Source organism: Myotis daubentonii, chromosome 9 (genome assembly GCF_963259705.1).
Source record: "Myotis daubentonii chromosome 9, mMyoDau2.1, whole genome shotgun sequence".
Classification (NCBI taxonomy): Eukaryota; Metazoa; Chordata; class Mammalia; order Chiroptera; family Vespertilionidae; genus Myotis; species Myotis daubentonii.
In genome coordinates, this window is record NC_081848.1 from 84,102,353 (window position 1) to 84,121,629 (window position 19,277).

Here is a 19,277-nt window from a genome sequence, read left to right on the forward strand (position 1 = left end):
GAATGGCGGTGACACCCCCTCTGCTTTGAGGAGATCTGACGCCTCCCGCCTGTCTGTCCCCACAGGCTGTTTCCACGGTGGCGTCGTCAGAGCCGAGGGGGCTGTGTTTTCCCCTCCTGCTGAGAACTGCACCGTCTGCGTCTGCCTGGTGAGTGTGCGTCCGTCTGCCTGGTGAGTGTGGGTCTGCCTGGTGAGTGTGCGTCCATCTGCCTGGTGAGTGTGCGTCCATCTGCCTGGTGAGTGTGGGTCTGCCTGGTGAGTGTTCGTCCGTCTGCCTGGTGAGTGTGGGTCTGCCTGGTGAGTGTGCCTCTGCCTAGTGAGTGTGGGTCTGCCTGGTGAGTGTGGGTCTGCCTGGTGAGTGTGCGTCCATCTGCCTGGTGAGTGTGGGTCTGCCTGGTGAGTGTGCGTCCATCTGCCTGGTGAGTGTGGGTCTGCCTGGTGAGTGTGCGTCCATCTGCCTGGTGAGTGTGCGTCCATCTGCCTGGTGAGTGTGGGTCTGCCTGGTGAGTGTTCGTCCGTCTGCCTGGTGAGTGTGGGTCTGCCTGGTGAGTGTTCGTCCATCTGCCTGGTGAGTGTGGGTCTGCCTGGTGAGTGTTCGTCCGTCTGCCTGGTGAGTGTGGGTCTGCCTGGTGAGTGTGGGTCTGCCTGGTGAGTGTGCGTCTGTCTGCCTGGTGAGTGTGGGTCTGCCTGGTGAGTGTGCCTCTGTCTGCCTGGTGAGTGTGGGTCTGCCTGGTGAGTGTGCGTCTGTCTGCCTGGTGAGTGTGTGTCTGCCTGGTGAGTGTGGGTCTGCCTGGTGAGTGTGCATCTGCCTGGTGAGTGTGCGTCCATCTGCCTGGTGAGTGTGCGTCCATCTGCCTGGTGAGTGTGGGTCTGCCTGGTGAGTGTGCGTCCATCTGCCTGGTGAGTGTGGGTCTGCCTGGTGAGTGTGGGTCTGCCTGGTGAGTGTGCCTCTGCCTGGTGAGTGTGGGTCTGCCTTGTGAGTGTGGGTCTGCCTGGTGAGTGTGCCTCTGCCTGGTGAGTGTGCGTCTGCCTGGTGAGTGTGCCTCTGCCTGGTGAGTGTGGGTCTGCCTGGTGAGTGTGCGTCCATCTGCCTGGTGAGTGTGGGTCTGCCTGGTGAGTGTGCGTCCATCTGCCTGGTGAGTGTGCCTCTGCCTGGTGAGTGTGCGTCTGCCTGGTGAGTGTGCGTCCATCTGCCTGGTGAGTGTGGGTCTGCCTGGTGAGTGTGCGTCCATCTGCCTGGTGAGTGTGGGTCTGCCTGGTGAGTGTGCCTCTGCCTGGTGAGTGTGGGTCTGCTTGGTGAGTGTGCCTCTGCCTGGTGAGTGTGGGTCTGCCTGGTGAGTGTGCCTCTGCCTGGTGAGTGTGCATCCGTCTGCCTGGTGAGTGTGGGTCTGCCTGGTGAGTGTGCCTCTGCCTGGTGAGTGTGCGTTTGCCTGGTGAGTGTGCGTCTGCCTGGTGAGTGTGCGTTTGCCTGGTGAGTGTGCCTCTGCCTGGTGAGTGTGGGTCTGCCTGGTGAGTGTGCCTCTGCCTGGTGAGTGTGCATCCGTCTGCCTGGTGAGTGTGCGTTTGCCTGGTGAGTGTGCCTCTGCATGGTGAGTGTGCATCCATCTGCCTGGTGAGTGTGCGTCCATCTGCCTGGTGAGTGTGGGTCTGCCTGGTGAGTGTGCGTCTGTCTGCCTGGTGAGTGTGGGTCTGCCTGGTGAGTGTGCGTCCGTCTGCCTGGTGAGTGTGGGTCTGCCTGGTGAGTGTGCGTCCGTCTGCCTGGTGAGTGTGCGTCTGTCTGCCTGGTGAGTGTGTGTCTGCCTGGTGAGTGTGCGTCTGTCTGCCTGGTGAGTGTGGGTCTGCCTGGTGAGTGTGCGTCCGTCTGCCTGGTGAGTGTGGGTCTGCCTGGTGAGTGTGCGTCCGTCTGCCTGGTGAGTGTGCGTCTGTCTGCCTGGTGAGTGTGTGTCTGCCTGGTGAGTGTGCGTCCGTCTGCCTGGTGAGTGTGGGTCTGCCTGGTGAGTGTGCGTCCGTCTGCCTGGTGAGTGTGGGTCTGCCTGGTGAGTGTGCGTCCGTCTGCCTGGTGAGTGTGCGTCTGTCTGCCTGGTGAGTGTGGGTCTGCCTGGTGAGTGTGCGTCCGTCTGCCTGGTGACTGTGGGTCTGCCTGGTGAGTGTGCGTCCGTCTGCCTGGTGAGTGTGTGTCTGCCTGGTGAGTGTGCATTCGTCTGCCTGGTGAGTGTGCATCTGCCTGGTGAGTGTGCATCTGCCTGGTGAGCTCAGAAGATCCGGAGCCTCGGAGCCTCCAGGTTGTTGCTCAATGTTGGGGGGTTGGAGGCAGGGAAGAGGGTGTTGGAGGTGAGCTCAGACGGAGGGAGAGGTGGAGGGAGCGTTCCCAGGCTGGGGATTTTGGTCGGAAGCCGTGGAATTGGAAAGCCTGGCGGACCTGTGAGGCCTGTCGGTCCGCGGAACCAGCGAGGCTCTGCTGAGCAGAGAAGAGCCGACTGGCAACCAGGGTCCATCTGTCCAGGGAGGGGCGAGGGCCAGGGAGGCTGTTCTCCCCAGGCAACGCGTTTGCCAGTCCAGTGAAGGCAGCCTCGTGCCAGACTCAGCAGGGAGAGCACGTTACTTTCAGCCAAGTCATGCCTCCAGGAATACTTATTAAGCACCTACTGTGTGCCAGATGCGGCCACAGGGGGTTGATTCTGAGCGCCCAGTGTGCACCAGGCACGGGTTTAGTGCTTTCACCTTGTTCTCACCTGAGGCTCCCGGCAGCTCTCCAAGGTCAGCTTGACTGGCCCTATTCCACAGACGGGAAGACTGAGGCGGGGAGGAGCAGAGCTGGGATTTGAGCCAACCAACCCTCACTGCCACTCTCTCACCATCTTTATTTTTATTTATTTTAAAACATTTTTGTAGATTTCAGAGAGAAAGAGAGAGAAATATCAGGGATGAGAGAGAGTCATTGATCGGCTGCCTCCTGCACGCCCCACACTGGGGATGGAGCCCAGCAACCCGGGCCTGTGCCCTGACCGGGAATCAGACCATGACCTCCTGGTTCCTAGGTCGATGCTCAACCACTGAGCCACGCCGGCCGGGCATTTTTTCCCCTCTGACCATCGTTAAAGGCAGCCCCTGGCCTGGCAGCGATGACAAAGCTGCGGTGCGCATGGGGGGCGGGGGGCACGCAGACACGGCCGCACCCGTCGTGGAGCCCTGTCTGTGCCACGTGTGCAGTAGGGAGCGCTGTTGGGGTGACTCCTCTCACCCAGTCCTCAGCTCCCCGACAGCCTGGCGACCGAGGCTCGGAGGGCGATGGACGGGTCGGATGTGAGTGGAGGAGCCGGCCCTGGGGCTTGGGTCTCCGGCTCCAGAGCCAGGGGCTTTTTGGGTTGAACTTCAAGTGGTTAAGACACGGTTTTAAGTTTGACCCTTTCAGTCGCTAATGTGGGCGTTGGGAGGTGTCCTGGGGGAGGGCCTTCTCCGCGTGCGGCCCGGGACGCTGTGGGAGGCCGGGGAGGCGCGTTTCCACCGTGGCAGCACCGCCTGCCCTCCGTCCGGCCTCGCCTCAGAGAGGGAAATGCTCTCACCACCCCAAATACACGCCAGACCCTGGTCCCTCAGGCTCCCCTTGCTGGGACCACGCGGCATTTGAAGGTCTGGGAAGGCCGTTAGGGGCTCCTGGGTTGGACAGGAACCCTGGGTGGTGTGACCGGTGGGGACTGGCTGGTCCCCGATGGGCCTGCGGGGCCCCAGAGCCTGGCTCGCCTCTCCCCGCCCCCCACCCGCCGCCTCTCACTTCCGCAGGCTGGAAATGTGTCCTGCATCTCCCCCGAGTGTCCTCCCGGCCCCTGTGAGACCTCCCTGGAGTCAGACTGCTGCACCTGTGCTCCAGGTGAGGGACGGGGTGGGGGTGGGTGGGAGAATGTAGCTTTTTAGGGTGTTCTGGGAGGGGCAAGGTGAGTGGAAGAGAGAGGAAGGGTTGATTTCCGCTTAGACACGCAGATCAAGGGAAGCATTTCAAGCTGCCCATTTTAGTGGAGCACCTACTGTGTGCTCAGTGGTTTGGAAGCTAGGCTGGGCCCGGAGGCACCTCCGACACAGGCAGGAAGGGGGTGGAGCCCACTCTGGCTTTTGCTGTCTCGCGATGGAGAGGGGCCTCGACTTCCCCACTGCTGAGCTGGTCCTTTCTTAAAGTTTGGTTCTGTTTCCCGGGATGACCTCATCGCCGACGCTGACATTCCCTGCTGACTCAGTGCGGGCACTTGCCAGACCTTGATCTCACTGCTCCATGGGGCACTGCCCTGAGGGAGCCACCTTCGTAGCTCCATTTCACAGATGAGGAAACTGAGGCTCAGAGAGCTCAAGGCACTGCCCGGAGGCACACCAGTGAGTGCAGGCGCGAGCTGAACTCAAGCCTACCCATTTCAGAGTCGGCATCCTCTTAAAGTACTTGTTCTTAACCTTTAAATGTTAGACGTTGCTTCTAATTGAAACGTTCTTTTGAATAGGCGATGTGCTCTTAGGAGGTAGGAACTGTTAGCAACCCCACTGAACGGGCGGGAAAAGGGAGGCTCGGCGAGCTTGCGTGTCGTGTCCAACGCCACTCCCTGTGGGTCGTGTGGGTGGGATTTGAACCCAGAGCAGCCTGACTAGCGCAGCTGGGCCTGGGCGGGTTGGAGGCTGCTGCCGCCTGTGGGGGGGTCTTCAGGTGAGAGGCTCTCCCCGAGTCCTCCCCGCGCCCCCGGAGGGCAAGGTGCCCAGAGCTGTCTCCGTGTCTGGCTGTCTCTTCCATTTCTTCTTTTCTCTTCCTCTTGCGTTCTGGGCTTCCCTGGCCCTTTTGGTTAAAGATGTTTTTACTCATGGCTCATTCTCTGTTATTGTTTAAGTATTAGTATATTTTTCATATCTATCTATCTATCTATCTATCTATCTATCTATCTATCTATCTATCTTGATTTCAGAGAGGAAGGGAGAGGAAGAGATAGAAACATCAGTGATGAGAGTCATTGATCGGCTGCCTCCTGCAACCCCCACTGGGGATTGAGCCCACAGCCCAGGCATGTGCCCTGACTGGGAATTGAGCCCTGAGCTCTTGGTTCATAGGTCAACGCTCAACCGCTGAGCCAGAGGGGAGAAGTGGGTGGGGTTCTTGGGCGTGGGCTGTGCTGTGACGTGTTGTGCGAGTGTCAACTTCCCTGGCCCCTACCCACTGCTCCCCCTTTTTCCTCAGCTGCCCCCACCCAGAGGCCTTGAGCTGCTTCTCCCCCTCCTCTCCGCAGGGAGGTGCTACTTCCACGGCCGGTGGTATGCAGACGGGGCCGTGTTCAGTGGGGATGGCGACGAGTGTACCACCTGTGTCTGCCAGGTAGGGGCTGACGTGGTGGATGACGGGGGGGAGCCTCGGCCAGGAGGAGAGATGCTAGCACGCAGAGAAAGGGAGACTGAGGCAGCAGGGGGCTAAGGGATCTCCACTCACCAAGGCCTTCCGCAGGCTCCTTGAAGCTCGTCCTCCGGCAGGGCTATTTGTGCAGCACCTACTGTGTGCTGGAGCAATGCTGAGCGCTGGGGACACAGCCGGGCACCCGCAGCCCCAGTCCCCTCTGTCGGGGCCGCAGCCTCGGTGGAGGGCGGGCAGGTGACCAGAGCTGCAGTCTCCAGGAAGCCTTCTTGGAGGGGAGATGCTAAGGCGAGACTGAGGGGTGACTTGCACCAATCAGGCGAGAGCACGGCCTCTACACCCTGGCTGGTCAGGCGGGAGAGGAGGCTGCAGGAGAGGAGGCTGCAGGAGAGGAGGCTGCAGGAGAGAGGAGGCTGCAGGAGAGAGGAGGCTGCCGGCGGGAGGAGGCTGCAGGAGAGAGGAGGCTGCCGGCGGGAGGAGGCTGCAGGAGAGAGGAGGCTGCAGGAGAGAGGAGGCTGCAGGAGAGGAGGCTGCAGGAGAGAGGAGGCTGCAGGCGGGAGGAGGCTGCAGGAGAGAGGAGGCTGCAGGAGAGAGGAGGCTGCAGGCGGGAGGAGGCTGCAGGAGAGAGGAGGCTGCAGGAGAGAGGAGGCTGCAGGCGGGAGGAGGCTGCAGGAGAGAGGAGGCTGCAGGAGAGAGGAGGCTGCAGGAGAGGAGGCTGCAGGAGAGAGGAGGCTGCAGGCGGGAGGAGGCTGCAGGAGAGAGGAGGCTGCAGGCGGGAGGAGGCTGCAGGAGAGAGGAGGCTGCAGGCGGGAGGAGGCTGCAGGAGGGAGGAGGCTGCAGGAGAGAGGAGGCTGCCGGCGGGAGGAGGCTGCAGGAGAGAGGAGGCTGCCGGCGGGAGGAGGCTGCAGGAGAGAGGAGGCTGCCGGCGGGAGGAGGCTGCAGGAGAGAGGAGGCTGCAGGAGAGAGGAGGCTGCAGGCAGGAGGAGGCTGCAGGCGAGTGGAGGCTGCAGGCGGGAGGAGGCTGCAGGCAGGAGGAGGCTGCAGGCGGGAGGAGGCTGCAGGAGAGAGGAGGCTGCAGGTGGGATTGTGTTGGGCTGGGCCTGGGTCAGGATTATAGGTGATGTTCTGAGGGAACTCTGAGGAGAACAGGTGAGGGGAGCAGGACTGGCATGGAGGGAGCCAAGTGCAGGCGGGCCAGGCTGGTGCCCTAGGGCCGGAGTGCATTCCCCGCAGCGATGGGCGTGTCAGAGGCCGGGAGCAGCAGTGGTTGTGTATGCTCCCTGGCTCCCCAGGGAGTCGGGGGCAAAGGAGCCATTGGCACCTGGAAGACCTGGTGCCCATTGGCCAAGGGCAGTGCCCAGGGGAAGGAGCCTGGCGGGGGCGGGGGGGGGGCCGGTTGACAGCCTCGGCCTCGGACTCAGTCCTGAGAGGCTCTGCCAGCCGGGCTAGGGCTTGGGGCTGGGGGCGCTGCTGGCGGTTTAAGTGGTGGCGCGAGCGCATCAGGTTGGTGCGTGGGAAAGTTGTCTGGCTGCAGAGTGAGAGCAGATCAGCGAGAGCAGGAGGCAGGGAGCCTGAGGGACACGGCTTTGCGGAGCGAGGGGAAGCGCTGCGGCCCCGCGGGCAGGGGACCCTCCAGACGAGCAGCTGGCACATCCCCAGGACCCGCCAGCCTCCGCCCAGGCCCCCCAGCCCCCAAGGACTCGCCCTGCCTCCCTCTTGCTCCCTGGAGATTTCTGTCGCTTTTAGGAGGGGAGGGCAGCTCCCTCTTCAGCCCTCCCCTGGCCCAGGGCGGGAGCTGTCCTCACGGGCCGTGCCCTCTGGCTTTCTCCCAGGATGGGGAAGTGGAATGTGCCTTCACACCGTGCCCAGAGCTGGACTGCCCCCGCGAGGAGTGGTGGCTGGGCCCTGGCCAGTGCTGCTTCACCTGCCGGGAGCCCGCGCCCAAGACAGGTGAGCGCCCCGGCCGTGCGTCCTGGGGCTGCGCCCAGCACAGGCCTGGGGCTCAGAGTGCGCCTGAGTGTGTAAGTCTGTGTGCGTGTCTGTCTGTGTGTGAGTGGCATCTGCATGTGTGTGTGTGTGTCTGTGTGAATGGCTTCTCCGTGTGGATATGTGTTCACGGGTGCACATGTGAGCGTGTGTTTGTGTGAGTGGCATCTACATGTGTGTGTGTGTGTCTGTGTGAATGACTTCTCCCTGTGGATGTGTGTTCACGGGTGCACGTGTGAGCCTGTGTTGGTGTGACCGGGCCTGTGTGCACCGGGTGCCTGTGTGCAGGGGTGAGGGTGCCCCTCAGAGCTCCTGCACAGCGTGGACGAGTGGAGGCGTCTGTCCTCGCTGGGGGGGGCTGTAGGTCGTGCGGGCGCGGGACCCACTTGTCCTTCCTCCCGCACTGTCCCTGGCCAGGCTGCTCTCTCGACGACAATGGGACCGAGTTTCCGGTGGGACAGATCTGGTCTCCTGGTGACCCCTGTGAGTTGTGCATCTGCCAGGTGAATGGCAACCTGCGCGCCTTCAGCTGCTTTCCGCCCCCTCTTTCCCCGCACCCCGAGCGGCACCCCCACCCCCACCCGTCCGTGTGTCCCAGGCTCCCTGCCCTCAGGCCCCTCAGCCTGTCCCCACCCCGTCCAGCTCCATTCGACAGAAAGCGTCGCGCCCGGCATATGCTGTCCTCGGTAGACTTCTCGGCACACGCGCTTGGCCGTCCGCCTTAGGGCTGCCGCTGCGCTGGGGGTGGCGTCCTCCCAGCAGGGGCCCGGGCACAGGTGACGGAGGGCCCTGCGGCCAGGGGTGCCGGCCTCTCCTGTGAAAGCGCAGTGCTGTGGTCGCTGGTGTGAGTCGTGTGGCCGCATCGCCTGCCTCAGAAACGGACGAGGAGAAGGTGCTGGAGTTTAGGGCAGGTGGAGGGAAGGCAAACATTCCCTCCAAGAACCAGGGTCGTGTCGGCTCCGTTTCTCAGTGCGCCCTGCCTCCCTTCCTGCTGCCAGAGCTCAGCCTTAGCGCTTGTGGCGCAGCGGCCCCGGCACCCGCAGCCGTGGCGGCCCCCGGGCCTGGTGGCCTAGAACCTCCTGCCGCCCTGACCTCCCGCTCAGAACCGGCGCTTCCTGCCGGCGATGGGGTGATGGGGGTGATGGGGGTGCACCCGCCTGTGAGAAGCGCAGCCTTCGAGTCCCTTCGACGTTTGTTAAAAGGCCTTCGACCAGCGGTTCTCAACCTGTGGGTCGCGACCCCTTTGGGGGTCGAACGACCCTTTCACAGGGGTCGCCTAAGACCATCGGAAAACACATATAATTACATATTGTTTTTGTGATGAATCACTATGCTTTAATTATGTTCAATTTGTAACAATGAAATTGGGGGTCGCCACAACATGAGGAGCTGTATTGAAGGGTCGCGGCGTGAGGAAGGTTGAGAACCGCTGCCTGAGACCGTTACAGACTCGGAAGCCTGTCCCTGGAGTTCGAGTTGGGTTGTGAGAAAGCCCCTGAGGCTCATGAACTTTCCGATCGTAGGGGCACAGAGCAAGCTGGCAGGCGCTTTCTTCTGAAACACACCGCGGGTGGGGATAGAAACGGGATTTTGTTACTCCGTCGGTGGGGGTGAGCCAGGTCCCAGGGCAACGCCGAGGGCAGAATTTGGGGGGTGATGGCGCGGCCTTGGCTGCCGCTGGAGCAGACAGGAAGCCGAGGGACCTGGCCCCCGCTCTGACCTCCCCTGTCCTTGGAGATGGGGCCTTCGGAAGCCCACACCCCTTCCCCAGTCGCTGGTCCTCCTGGGGGAGACCTGCCACCTCCTGCTGCGTCGGGGCGCCTTCGAGGACGAGCCTTGGCCAGTTTGCAGCCTCGCCCTCTTTTGGGGGGACGGGGAGGGCGAGTGGGCGTGGGGCGGAGACTGGCGTCGCGGGCGGGGTCTTGGTGAACGAGGCGGGGTCTCGTTCCCTCAGGCAGATGGTTCCGTGAGCTGCAAGCGGACAGACTGCGTGGACTCGTGCCCTCACCCCATCCGGATCCCGGGACAGTGCTGCCCGGACTGTTCGGCAGGTAATTCCCGCGGGGGGCTCCCCGGCACCCCTCTCCGCCGCACTCGGCCCTCTCGGAGCCAGGCTCCTCCGCGTGAAGCACCACACAGCCATCCTCACAACTTCCCGTGGGCAACCCCATTTTAGATGAGGAAACTGAGGCTCAGACGTAGAGAATTTGCTCGTGGCAGGCCCTGTCCGGGTGCGGGAGGCAGATAGGAAGACGTGCCACACCGGCAGCCTCGCTGGGTGACAGAGGAGCCGTACCTGGGAACAGAGAACAGGGAGAGAGGGGGAAAGTGCCAGTTTATTCATAGAAGCTTCTCCCTTGTTTCAAAAGTAACATCTTATTGTAGGACGTTTAGAGCACACAGAAAGCAGAAATAAAGACATTAAGAAGGGCCCGTTGTCACTTCTAAATCTCATGGTTTTGTTTTCCCAGGCTCTTTTTGTGATATAATCTCTATGTATCTATCTCACATCCATAATATACATCTCGACCTACCATGTCCTAGATATATGTTACATATATTTTTCCCTTTAAAATACTTCCTTACTGTCTCATCACCTGCTTTTTACCTACTAGTGAGAGGTAAGCAGATCAGGGTTTCATGTACGTGGGCCTCCGGAGGCAGAGGAGGGGGAGGTGCGAAGGAATGTTCTGGAAGGTGGGGCTTGGGTTCGGCCGAGTGGGAGCAGCAGAGGGCGTGGCTGTGGTGCAGGCACCCAGTTGTCTCCTAGGCCTCTGTCCTACGCACCAGGCGAGGGGGAGGGGAGGGAGCGCCTGACCCAGGGGCTGGGCTGGGGGACCGCACGGGACGGAATGAAACTCTGAGCCCTCTGCCGAGCCCAGCGCCAAAACCCAGTCCGGATCTGTGCTGTCCCTTCCCCAGCGCCTGGCCTTCACCCCCCAGATAAGCCTGGACCTTGGCCCTGGCAGGAGCGGGGTCAGCGGCCACGCCGCCCGGGGCGCTCACCGCCTGCCTCTCCGCAGGCTGCACCTACACTGGCAGGACCTTCCACAACAACCAGACCTTCCCATCCTTGCTGGACCCGTGCCTGAGCTGCATCTGCCTGGTACGGCCCTGCCCGCCGCGGAACGCCCCGGGCTGCCCCGCGCCTCACCCAGAGACCTCAGGAGCAAGGTCACTTCTGGGCCCTGGTGCCGGGGGCTCCCTCCAGCTGCCCAGCACGTCACCCGGGGCCAGGGGCCGGGTCCACCCGCCCCGATGAAGTCCTCTGCGCTGGCGACCAGGGCGCAGGGATCTCCCGGAGGGGCCTGGGGTCTGCGGCCCTTCTCTGTGCACACACTCCGTTCTGCGCGTGCCACCCCTGCCCTCAGCCCGTGCCATCCCTGCTCTCAGCCCGTGCCACCCCTGCCCTCAGCTCGTGCCACCCCTGCTCTCAGCCCGTGCCACCCCTGCCCTCAGCCCGTGCCACCCCTGCCCTCAGCCCGTGCAGGCAGGAGCTCAGTCCTCGAGAGAACCCTAGGGGGTGGGCACCACGCCTCTCCATCTGTGGGCGGAAGGGAAACGAGGCACAGAGAGACAGGCATTTGCTCGGGCCCCACAGCTGGTGAGCTCAGGACCAAGAGCCGAACCCCGTGCTCTGCACCTGGGCTCGGAGCGCAGCGCACTTCGACCCAAACCGTCCTCCCTCCGTCCGTCCGTCTGAAAGGCGTGCGATGGCCAGGCAGCTGGTGCCTGGAGGACGGGAATCCCCTGCTGTCAGGCCCAGCTTTGCTGGGAAGGGGCAGGGTCCGTGGAAAGGTTCACGGCCGTGTGCATCGGGAGCTTTGGCTTCCGGTCCTCCCTCTGGGGCTCGGGAGCTCACTCTCTTGGGCAGTTCATGGGTTTGCTCACCCGGCGACAGGTGCGCTCTGTGCACAGGGCCGGGCCCGTGGCCTGTGGGGCTTGCGTTCCAGCGCGGAGACAGACTCCGACCCAGTCACCCATCCCCCGCCCCCGCCACGGCCCTCTCCCCCGCCCCCGGTGGTTCTGGTGGCCACTCAGTGGCTCTGTGCCCTGTCCTCCCCGTGTCCCGCCAGCCCCCGGGTCGAAGGGCCTTGTTTTGTGTCCCGCAGCTGGGCTCCGTGGCCTGCTCGCCCGTGGACTGCCCCATCGCCTGCTCCTACCCTTTCCACCCCGACGGCCAGTGCTGCCCGGTGTGCCGAGGTGAGTGGGACCCGCCCCCACGCCCGCGGCCCGGGCGGGCCTGGCGCTCAGGGCCTCTCCTCTGCCCTGCAGACTGCAACTTCGAGGGGAGGAAAGTGGGGAACGGCCAGGTGTTCACCCTGGACGACGAGCCCTGTACCCAGTGCACGTGCCAGGTGAGCGGCCCCTGCTGCTGGCCCTTGTCCCTCGGCAAAGCTCGAGGCCCTTAACCGTGTGAGCCCGTCTTCCGCTCGGACCGCCTGCCTGATCTCCTTGGGAGGCGGCCTCCCTCTGCGGTCTCCCTTAGGTGTTTGGCTTCACCTGCCGCTCCGTGAGCGCTCGGGTGAGGGCCAGGCTCTGCAGCCTCGGCCTTCGGGTCTCGCCGTGGGTCCCACAGCTGGTGCAGCAGGCCTTTGGGGGGGCTGCTCCGGGCGGGCGGGGTGCTGGGCGCCCTCACCTGTGCCCTCTCTGCCCCAGCTGGGAGAGGTGAGCTGTGAGAAGGCGCCCTGCCGGCCGGCCTGCGGGGACTCCGCCACGCCCCCCGGGGACTGCTGCGCCTCCTGCCCAGGTACGCAGGCCGCGGGGCCTGGCTTTCTCCACCGCCTTCCTCCTTCAGACAGAACTGTAAGCGCAGGGTGTGGGGCGCAGGCTCAGAGGGGACGGGCTCGCTCGCAGCCACACGGCCAGCACTCGGCGAGCCCCGGCTGGGGACACGCTGTGTGACAGGTTGGTTTGTTCGCGGTGCCCTTTCTTCCCCCTGGTCTCCTTCCTCCATCGCTTCCTCCGCTTTCTTCCTTTTTGAGAAATTAGAGCCTGGGGCCGCCCCCCCTTTGCAGGAGGCTCACTGCGAATATGCACTGAGGCCTCGATGTGCCAGGGGGCCTCCGGGGCCTGCCTTCCTTCCCTTTTCCCAGCGGCTGAGACAGACGCCACCATCACCCCCATTTCCAGGGGGGGCGCCTGAGGCACAGCGCGGGGCAGTGAGCGCTCGAGGTCACAGCTGCCGCAGCAGAGCCGGGGTTTGAGCGTGGAGCCGGTGCTCTCAGCTCCCGCGTTCTCTTGACTCCTGAAAGCTACTCTCCCCTGTGTGTCTTCCTCCGTCGTCTGTGCCCGCCCACGCGGGTCACTTTCTCAGGTGTAAACGGGAGACTGGCCGCCGCTGGGACACAGCTGTGCAGGGCTCCTGGGGCCGTGGCTGGCCGTTTAAAAAGCTCCCGAATATTCCAGTCGCTCACCTGCTGCCTTTTCGGCGGATCCTTCGGTGGCTTCTCCCTTTTAAAAAAAAAACCAAAAAACATTTTATTGATTTTTTTTACAGAGAGGAAGGAAGAGGGATAGAGAGTTAGAAACATCCATGAGAGAGAAACATCGATCAGCTGCCTCCTGCACACTCCCCACTGGGGCTGTGCCCGCAGCCAAGGTACATGCTCTTGACTGGAATCGAACCTGGGACCCTTGAGTCCACAGGGCGACGCTCTATCCACTGAGCCAAAGCGGTTACGGCGGCATCTCCCTTTTTAATTCTATCCGTAATGTCTGTGCTGCAAAACGTCTTCGGTCAGACGACGGTTTTCTTAAGTTTTGTGAGTTGCTTTCGGACACGCGGTGAGTAGGTGCAGTAACGGGGTCTCAGGGCGCCAGGATGCTTTGGCACCCGGCACCGCGTGACCACAGCGCCCTCACCAGATGAAGAGGGAGGAGCCTTCCCGTGGCGTGGGGTTCCCGGCGCCCACCCCCTCGCCACCCCGTGTGGATGGAATTTAACTCTTCCAAGTTCACCCGTCTATAAATATGGTTCTTTTACGTTTTTTAAACTTCCGGTGAGTTTTCCCACCGATTCGAGGCCTGCATCTTCTCGCGTGTAAAACGTCTTGCATAGCCGTTGGGCTGCTGAAGGGATGCTCTGTGTGCAGGGCGGCCCTCGGGTCTGTGGACGCAGAGCCGCTGTCAGGACTTGGGGGCTGCAGGCGCCCTGAGCCCCGACAGCCAGGCCTTGGGAGCCCCTGAGAGCTTTATAGATTCTTCCTCAGTTTACCCACCACCCACTCCTGTGCCAGCCGAGAGGTGTTATTCCCCGAGCTGTCCAGAAACTAGCCGTTAGCGGAGGTGCCCGGCAGGATACGGAGCGTTTCAGCTGTGTTTCTCATTTGCATGCTCCTGGGAACGTTCGAGAGTGGCCGTTATTATCATCCCATTTTGCAGATGGGGAAATAGAGGCTCAGAGAAGTTCAGTATCTGTTTTTAAGCTGTACTGGTATTGACTCCAGGCTAGGTCTCTTTTTTACTTCTTACTATGTTTTTATTGATTTCAGGGAGGAAGGGAGAGGGAGAGAGAGATAGAAACACCAATGATGAGAGAGAATCATTGATCGGCTGCCTCTTGCACGCCCCCTACTGGGGATGGAGCCTGCAACCCAGGCATGTGCCCTGACCGGGAATCAAACCGTGACCTCCTGGTTCCTAGGTCGACGCTCAACCACTGGCCACACCGGTCGGGCCAGGCCGGTCTCTCTGATCCCGTTGCCCTGCTCTTTCCCGCTCTGCTCTCCCACCTCCGATGGGAAAATGAGGCCCAAAGGAGTGAGGTACAGCGGGCGCCTTCTCCGAAACACAGCCCCCGTTTCCTTCACCACAGACTCTTCCTAACTCCTTGAAGGACAAACTGCTTTTTATTTAAATAGAACATGGATTTTTTTAAATAACAAACAAACAAACAAACAAAAAATAACGGCTGCCCTGGCTGGGTGCTCAGTGGTTAGAGCGCTGGGCCTCGGACTCGAAGGGTTGCAGGTTCAATTCCTGGTCAAGGGCATGTACCTCGGTTTGATCCCTGGCCCTGGTCAGGGCTCAGGAGGGAGGCAACCAATTGATGTGTCTCTCACATCGATTTCTGTCTCTCTTCCCCTCCCTCCCTTCCACGCTATAAAAATCAATGGGAAAAGATCCTCCAGTGAGGATTAAAGTGAGGATTAAAACACACACACGCACACATACACACACACACACACACACAGTGTGATTCCCATGCCGTCCGCGTCACACACGCCAGCGGACCGTCCAGGGTGTGAGTGTGAGAGTGTGAGTGTCCTTGGGTGGCTGTGGGTGTCGCTGGTCCAGTGCGTTCGTGTGTGTGTGTGTGTGTGTGTGTGTGTGTGTGTGTGACAACAGCCATTGCCTCCGGGATCTCCGGGACGTGCCTCTCTCCAGCCCTTCCTCTTCGTCTGCCCTCCGTCTCCACGTCTCTCTGCCTCTCTCCTACCCCTTCCTTCCTTTCCTTGCCCCGCCCCCACCCATGTATGAAACCCCCAGGATGTCCCGGGGTCGAGGCTGAGATGAAAAAAAGCCACTTAGCAATAGATTAATTTATAGAGCGGTTCAGGTTCCCGGCAAAGCTGAGAGGAGGGACAGGGCGTTCTCATGGACCCTCCGCCTCCCGCGCAGCCTGCCCAGCGCCAGCCCACCCGCAGCAGATGGCACATTGGTTAGCGGGGGACCCTACGCGGACACAGGCTCACAGCTCACCACCCACAGTGCGGAGTTCCCAGTGGGGTTTAGGCCGAGACGTCCCGGCCCCGTGTCGGTGGGTCCTCAGAGCGGCCCCGTGCGCCCGTCATTATCACGCCCATTTCACAGATGGGAAAACAGAGGCCCAGGCAGTCGTGTGCCTCACACGACGTCACGGCCAGCGCGTGGCAGGGCCTCTGTGAACTGCCTCCCTCCGCGTGTGTCTGGTCTCCTCTCCCGACTGGTCCTCACCGGGGCTCGAGGCCTCAGACGAGGAGGGGGCAGCGCCCAGAGCTCCCACTGTGCCCGTTTGCCCCTCTCTCTAGATTCCCCGGAGGACGGGCGGGGGCTGCCCCCTCCTGCAGACGCGGCCCTGAGCCCCCGCAGAGCCCCCCAGGACCCCGCCACCTGCAGCTCCTGCCCGGGTCCCCCGGCAGCCCAGCCTCAGCGGCCCGCGCCCCACTTCCTCCAGCTCCTCCTGAGGACCCACGAGTCCAACCGGCAGACTTTACCCAGGAGCCGTTCGGGGGCCCAGGCCTCCCCCTTGCCCCCCGCGGGGCCCTCACCGGGGCCTCCGGTCCCCCCAGGAGCCTCCTCTCTACCTCCTGCCTCTCCCGGGGCTCCTGCTACTCCAGAGCCTTCAGCCACGGCCTCTGGGGCCCACACGGCGTCGAAGTGGCCTGCTCTGCCCCCCGCCGTCCTGCCGGAGGCTCCAGCCCTCTCCACGGCAGACCCGAGCTCCCCAGAGGCCCCCGCCACCCTCCATGGACTCGCCCCCGCCGCCTCCGGACTTTCTGCTGCCCGTGTGGCGACCACCAGCCCTGGCACTCCCCAGCCCCCACCCAGGACCGCGAGTGAAGAGGAGTCCGCGGGGTGAGGGGCCTCCATGCAGGGCCACCCCGGGAGACGCACCAAAGGAGCCGCTGGGGCCAGCGAGGGCCACTGCCCAGGGGCTTCTGGCCGTGGGACACGCTCGGGGCTGACAGCCTCGTGCCCCCCCCGCCCCCCGGGAGCGTTTGGGAAGCGGAGAACCAGCCTGTCCCGGCAGCGCCCTCCCTGAGGCCCCTCGTGTCTTTGGGGGGAGGCTGGGCTCCCCGCTCTGCAGGGGGCGGGTCAGCAGGCCCAGGTGCCCCTGGGATTGTCCCCCCGAGGATTCCTCATTAAAGGCTGCCTCAGTCTCCCCGGCTGCCTGCTCATTCTCTTCTCGCCTTTGGAAAAGTGGGGGGGACGCCCACGGGTGGGAGGTGGTACCCCTCCAACCCCCAGCTGGGGAGAAAAGCCTGCCCGAACTGGGGCTGGGGGTCTGTAAGGCCCGCTGGCCTCTGTCGCCGGGCAGGCGGGAGCCCCCTGCAGGGAGGAGGGGAGGCGATGGGAGGGCTTTGCCGTGGACCGGGGGGGGGGGGGGGGGGGGCGCCTGGGAGCAAGTGGCAGCAGGCACCTGTGGGGGCGGGAGAGGGCGACATCCCCGGCCCCGGCCACCCACTGCATGGCTGTGCGGCGCTGCCCTGAGTAGGCCCAGGGGACGGCTGCGTGTCCCCGTGTGGCCCGGTCATCCGATCAGGCTGCCCAGGAAGCGGCGAGAGCCTGGGCCAGGCGGCTCCCTGCAGCCAGGCGATTCCCGATGAGGCTGGTGGCCCAGAGCTGCAGCCAGCAGCCCCCCAGCAGCTGGGGCACTAACCAGCCAACGGTCCCGGTTCCGGGGGCGGGGCGCTGCAGCCTCGTTTCCATGGCGGGCGGGAAGAGGGCAGTGCTGTCATTAACGGGAGAGGCGGAGGCAGGCGAGGCCGGCTGTGATGTCACCGCCGAGCTCCCGCTGAAGCCACGAGGCTGCAGAACAAACCGCAGACGGTGCGGAGGGCGTTCTGCCCGTTAGACACGGGTGGTGCTTCAGGGTGCGGTCTGGGCGCCCTGACCGGGGTGCGCCCTGCTCAGCCGCCCTCAGCTGAGGGACTCGGGGCCTCAGTGGGGACTTCTCCGGCGGGCCAGCGGCAGCATGGCGGTGGCTCAACGCGCCGTTTTCTCATCGCTGTGCCAGTTCCATCGAGGTTGCGTTCATGTTCTAACACTAGTCTCCGCCCTCCCCCCACCCCCAATAGAACTCCAGTAAATGACGTTCATTTCCCACGTTAAGAAAATGTGTGGGAGCCCTGGCCGGTGTGGCTCAGCGGATAGAGCATCGGCCTGCGGACTAAAGGGTCCCGGGTTCGATTCGATCAAGGGCACATACCCGGGTTGTGGGCTCGATTCCCAGGGCGGGGTGTGCAGGAGGCAGCTGGTCAATGATTCTCTCTCATCACTGATGTTTCTATCTCTCCCTCTCCCTCTCCCTTCCTCTCTCTGAAATCAATTCAAATATATTTTTAAAAAGTTATAAAAAAAAAAAAGTGCGGGAGAGGAAGACAGGAGGGCAGCTGTAAACATTCCCCAAGTTGGCCCAAGTGTAAAGCATGCTGACCTGACCCTCCCTCGCCCCCCAGTTCACCGCCGGGACCACAGCGGCCCAGATGGTCAGGAGAGGAGCCGGGCGCACTCGCAGCAGCCACGTGCGGGAGCTGCGTCCGGGAGGGTCTGGGCTCCAGGGGTCAGTGGAGGGGGCCGGTGAGAGGTGGACAAGAGTGGATGGAAAGGACGGAGAGAGCTGAGCATAGACCCCTGGCTCGGCCCTCGGGGAACGGAGTGTGAAGCATGGAGAAGAGGCGGAGACTGGAGAAAAGCAACGTGAACTTGTCGTATCCCGTGCAGCGATGTGGGGGGGTCGGACCAGAGATGTCAGCACAGCCTCTTCCCGTCCAAAGGGTCTGCTTAACGGGGAGCCTTTTCAGGTTCCGTCTGGATCCAGGAATCCCGGGGGGACGGGACGGAAGCGGGGCTGGGAGGAGAGGGGCTGCCGCTGGCGGAGGAGGACGGGCAAGGAGGAGGCGTGTGGCCCGGAGCAGGACGGGAAGGGTCCGGGGAGACCTGCCTGCGCCCCCGGGGCCTAGCCCACGGCCTGCCTCCTAGCGGGCGCTCGGGAAATGCCAGAGATGCCAACCGCCAGGGAAATTCCTCCCAGAAATCTGAGAGGCGCACCTGTTGGTCTCATGACCAAATATGACCGGGACGGAATGCCAGTGGGAGTGGGCTGACCCCCCTCTTGTAGGCCTGGCCGCAGCGGGGTCAGATCCACTCTGTCGTTCTGTCCAAATTGTTTCCTCCTGAAAAGTCGTCTCAGATTCATCACTCAGTCGACATCTACTGTGTGCCAGGCCCTGGGCTCCAGCAGTTACGCGATCAGTCCCGGCGCTGGCGGGTGTGAAGCAGCCACCCCTACGAGTGGAACGGTCGTGCCCAGAGCTGCACAGGAAGCGGCCGGGCTCCGTGGGAGGGTGGTCGAGGAGGTGATGGTTAAGCTGAGACCTGCGGGACGCTAGGTGTTAGCAAGCCAGGAAAAGAGGAGCAGCCCAGGCCAAGGGATCAGTGTGTGCAGAGGCCTGGGGCGGGGGGCGGGGGGGGGGGGGGAAGGTGGTAGGGACCAGAGCACGCAAGGCCTGGAGGCCACGCCCATGCTTTGTGGTCCTATCCCAGAGGCGTTGCAAGGCATTCACGAAAGGTGCTTTTTTTTCTTTATTGATTAAGGTATTACATGTGTGTCCTTATCGCCCCATTGCCCCCACTCCCACTCATGCCCTCACCCCCTTGTGTCCGTGTCCATTGGTTAGGCTCATATGCCTGCATACAAGTCCTTTGGTTGATCTCTCCCCCTTACCCCCACCCTCCCCTACCTTCCCTCTGAGGTTTGATGGTCACGGAAGGGTTTAAGCAAGGAAGGGAGGTGGTCAAATTTATGTTTCAAAAAGGATTGCTCCGCTGTCCCTCCCTCGAGCCAGGCCTCTGATACTTGTGTGAGTGGCAGAGGACACATCGTGGGAGACGCGACAAGAGCACCCCGAGCTCTGCTGCTCTGGTCACCCCAACGTCGCCCCTCTCAGCAGGGCGGCCCAGCGCCAGCCTGCAGGCCAGTGTCCGGCCAACAGTCTGGAATCAGCCGTCAGGTGCGGAGGAGCGCAAGGACCAGAGTCGGTTTACTGGCAGAAGAGGAACTGGTCAAGCTGAGCTGAGTTGAAGCGAAACATCGCTTTGCCGCAGGACTTATCAGAGCCTTGATTGGGGATGTGCCTCGTGAACCTCAGAGAAGGGCCCAGAATGAGCATGTCCCGTCCTCACTCTAGAAACTTCGGTTTTCACTGAGCAT

At 62.7% G+C, this 19,277-nt stretch overlaps 2 protein-coding genes across 3 annotated transcripts in view; one reads left to right on the plus strand and one right to left on the minus strand.

Moving 5' to 3' along the window:
* Positions 1-15,385, minus strand: part of TKFC (triokinase and FMN cyclase) — a 66,639-nt gene extending 51,254 nt beyond the window's left edge. The window contains exon 1 of the mRNA XM_059710497.1: positions 15,378-15,385. The gene's annotated coding sequence lies outside the window, so the exon portion shown is untranslated. The remainder of the gene's footprint in view (positions 1-15,377) is intronic.
* VWCE (von Willebrand factor C and EGF domains) overlaps positions 1-16,187 on the plus strand; it is a 28,233-nt gene extending 12,046 nt beyond the window's left edge. The window contains exons 10-20 of one of the 2 annotated variants that reach the window (XM_059710495.1): positions 66-148; positions 3,781-3,868; positions 5,256-5,341; positions 7,207-7,324; positions 7,778-7,863; positions 9,315-9,411; positions 10,384-10,466; positions 11,473-11,563; positions 11,636-11,718; positions 12,020-12,110; positions 15,373-16,187. In XM_059710495.1, coding sequence (XP_059566478.1) covers positions 66-148; positions 3,781-3,868; positions 5,256-5,341; positions 7,207-7,324; positions 7,778-7,863; positions 9,315-9,411; positions 10,384-10,466; positions 11,473-11,563; positions 11,636-11,718; positions 12,020-12,110; positions 15,373-15,923 — 1,457 coding nt within the window. In that variant the 3' untranslated portion in view covers positions 15,924-16,187. The remainder of the gene's footprint in view (positions 1-65; positions 149-3,780; positions 3,869-5,255; positions 5,342-7,206; positions 7,325-7,777; positions 7,864-9,314; positions 9,412-10,383; positions 10,467-11,472; positions 11,564-11,635; positions 11,719-12,019; positions 12,111-15,372) is intronic. The other variant, XM_059710496.1, reaches the window with a different exon arrangement.
* Positions 16,188-19,277: the final 3,090 nt, after the last annotated feature.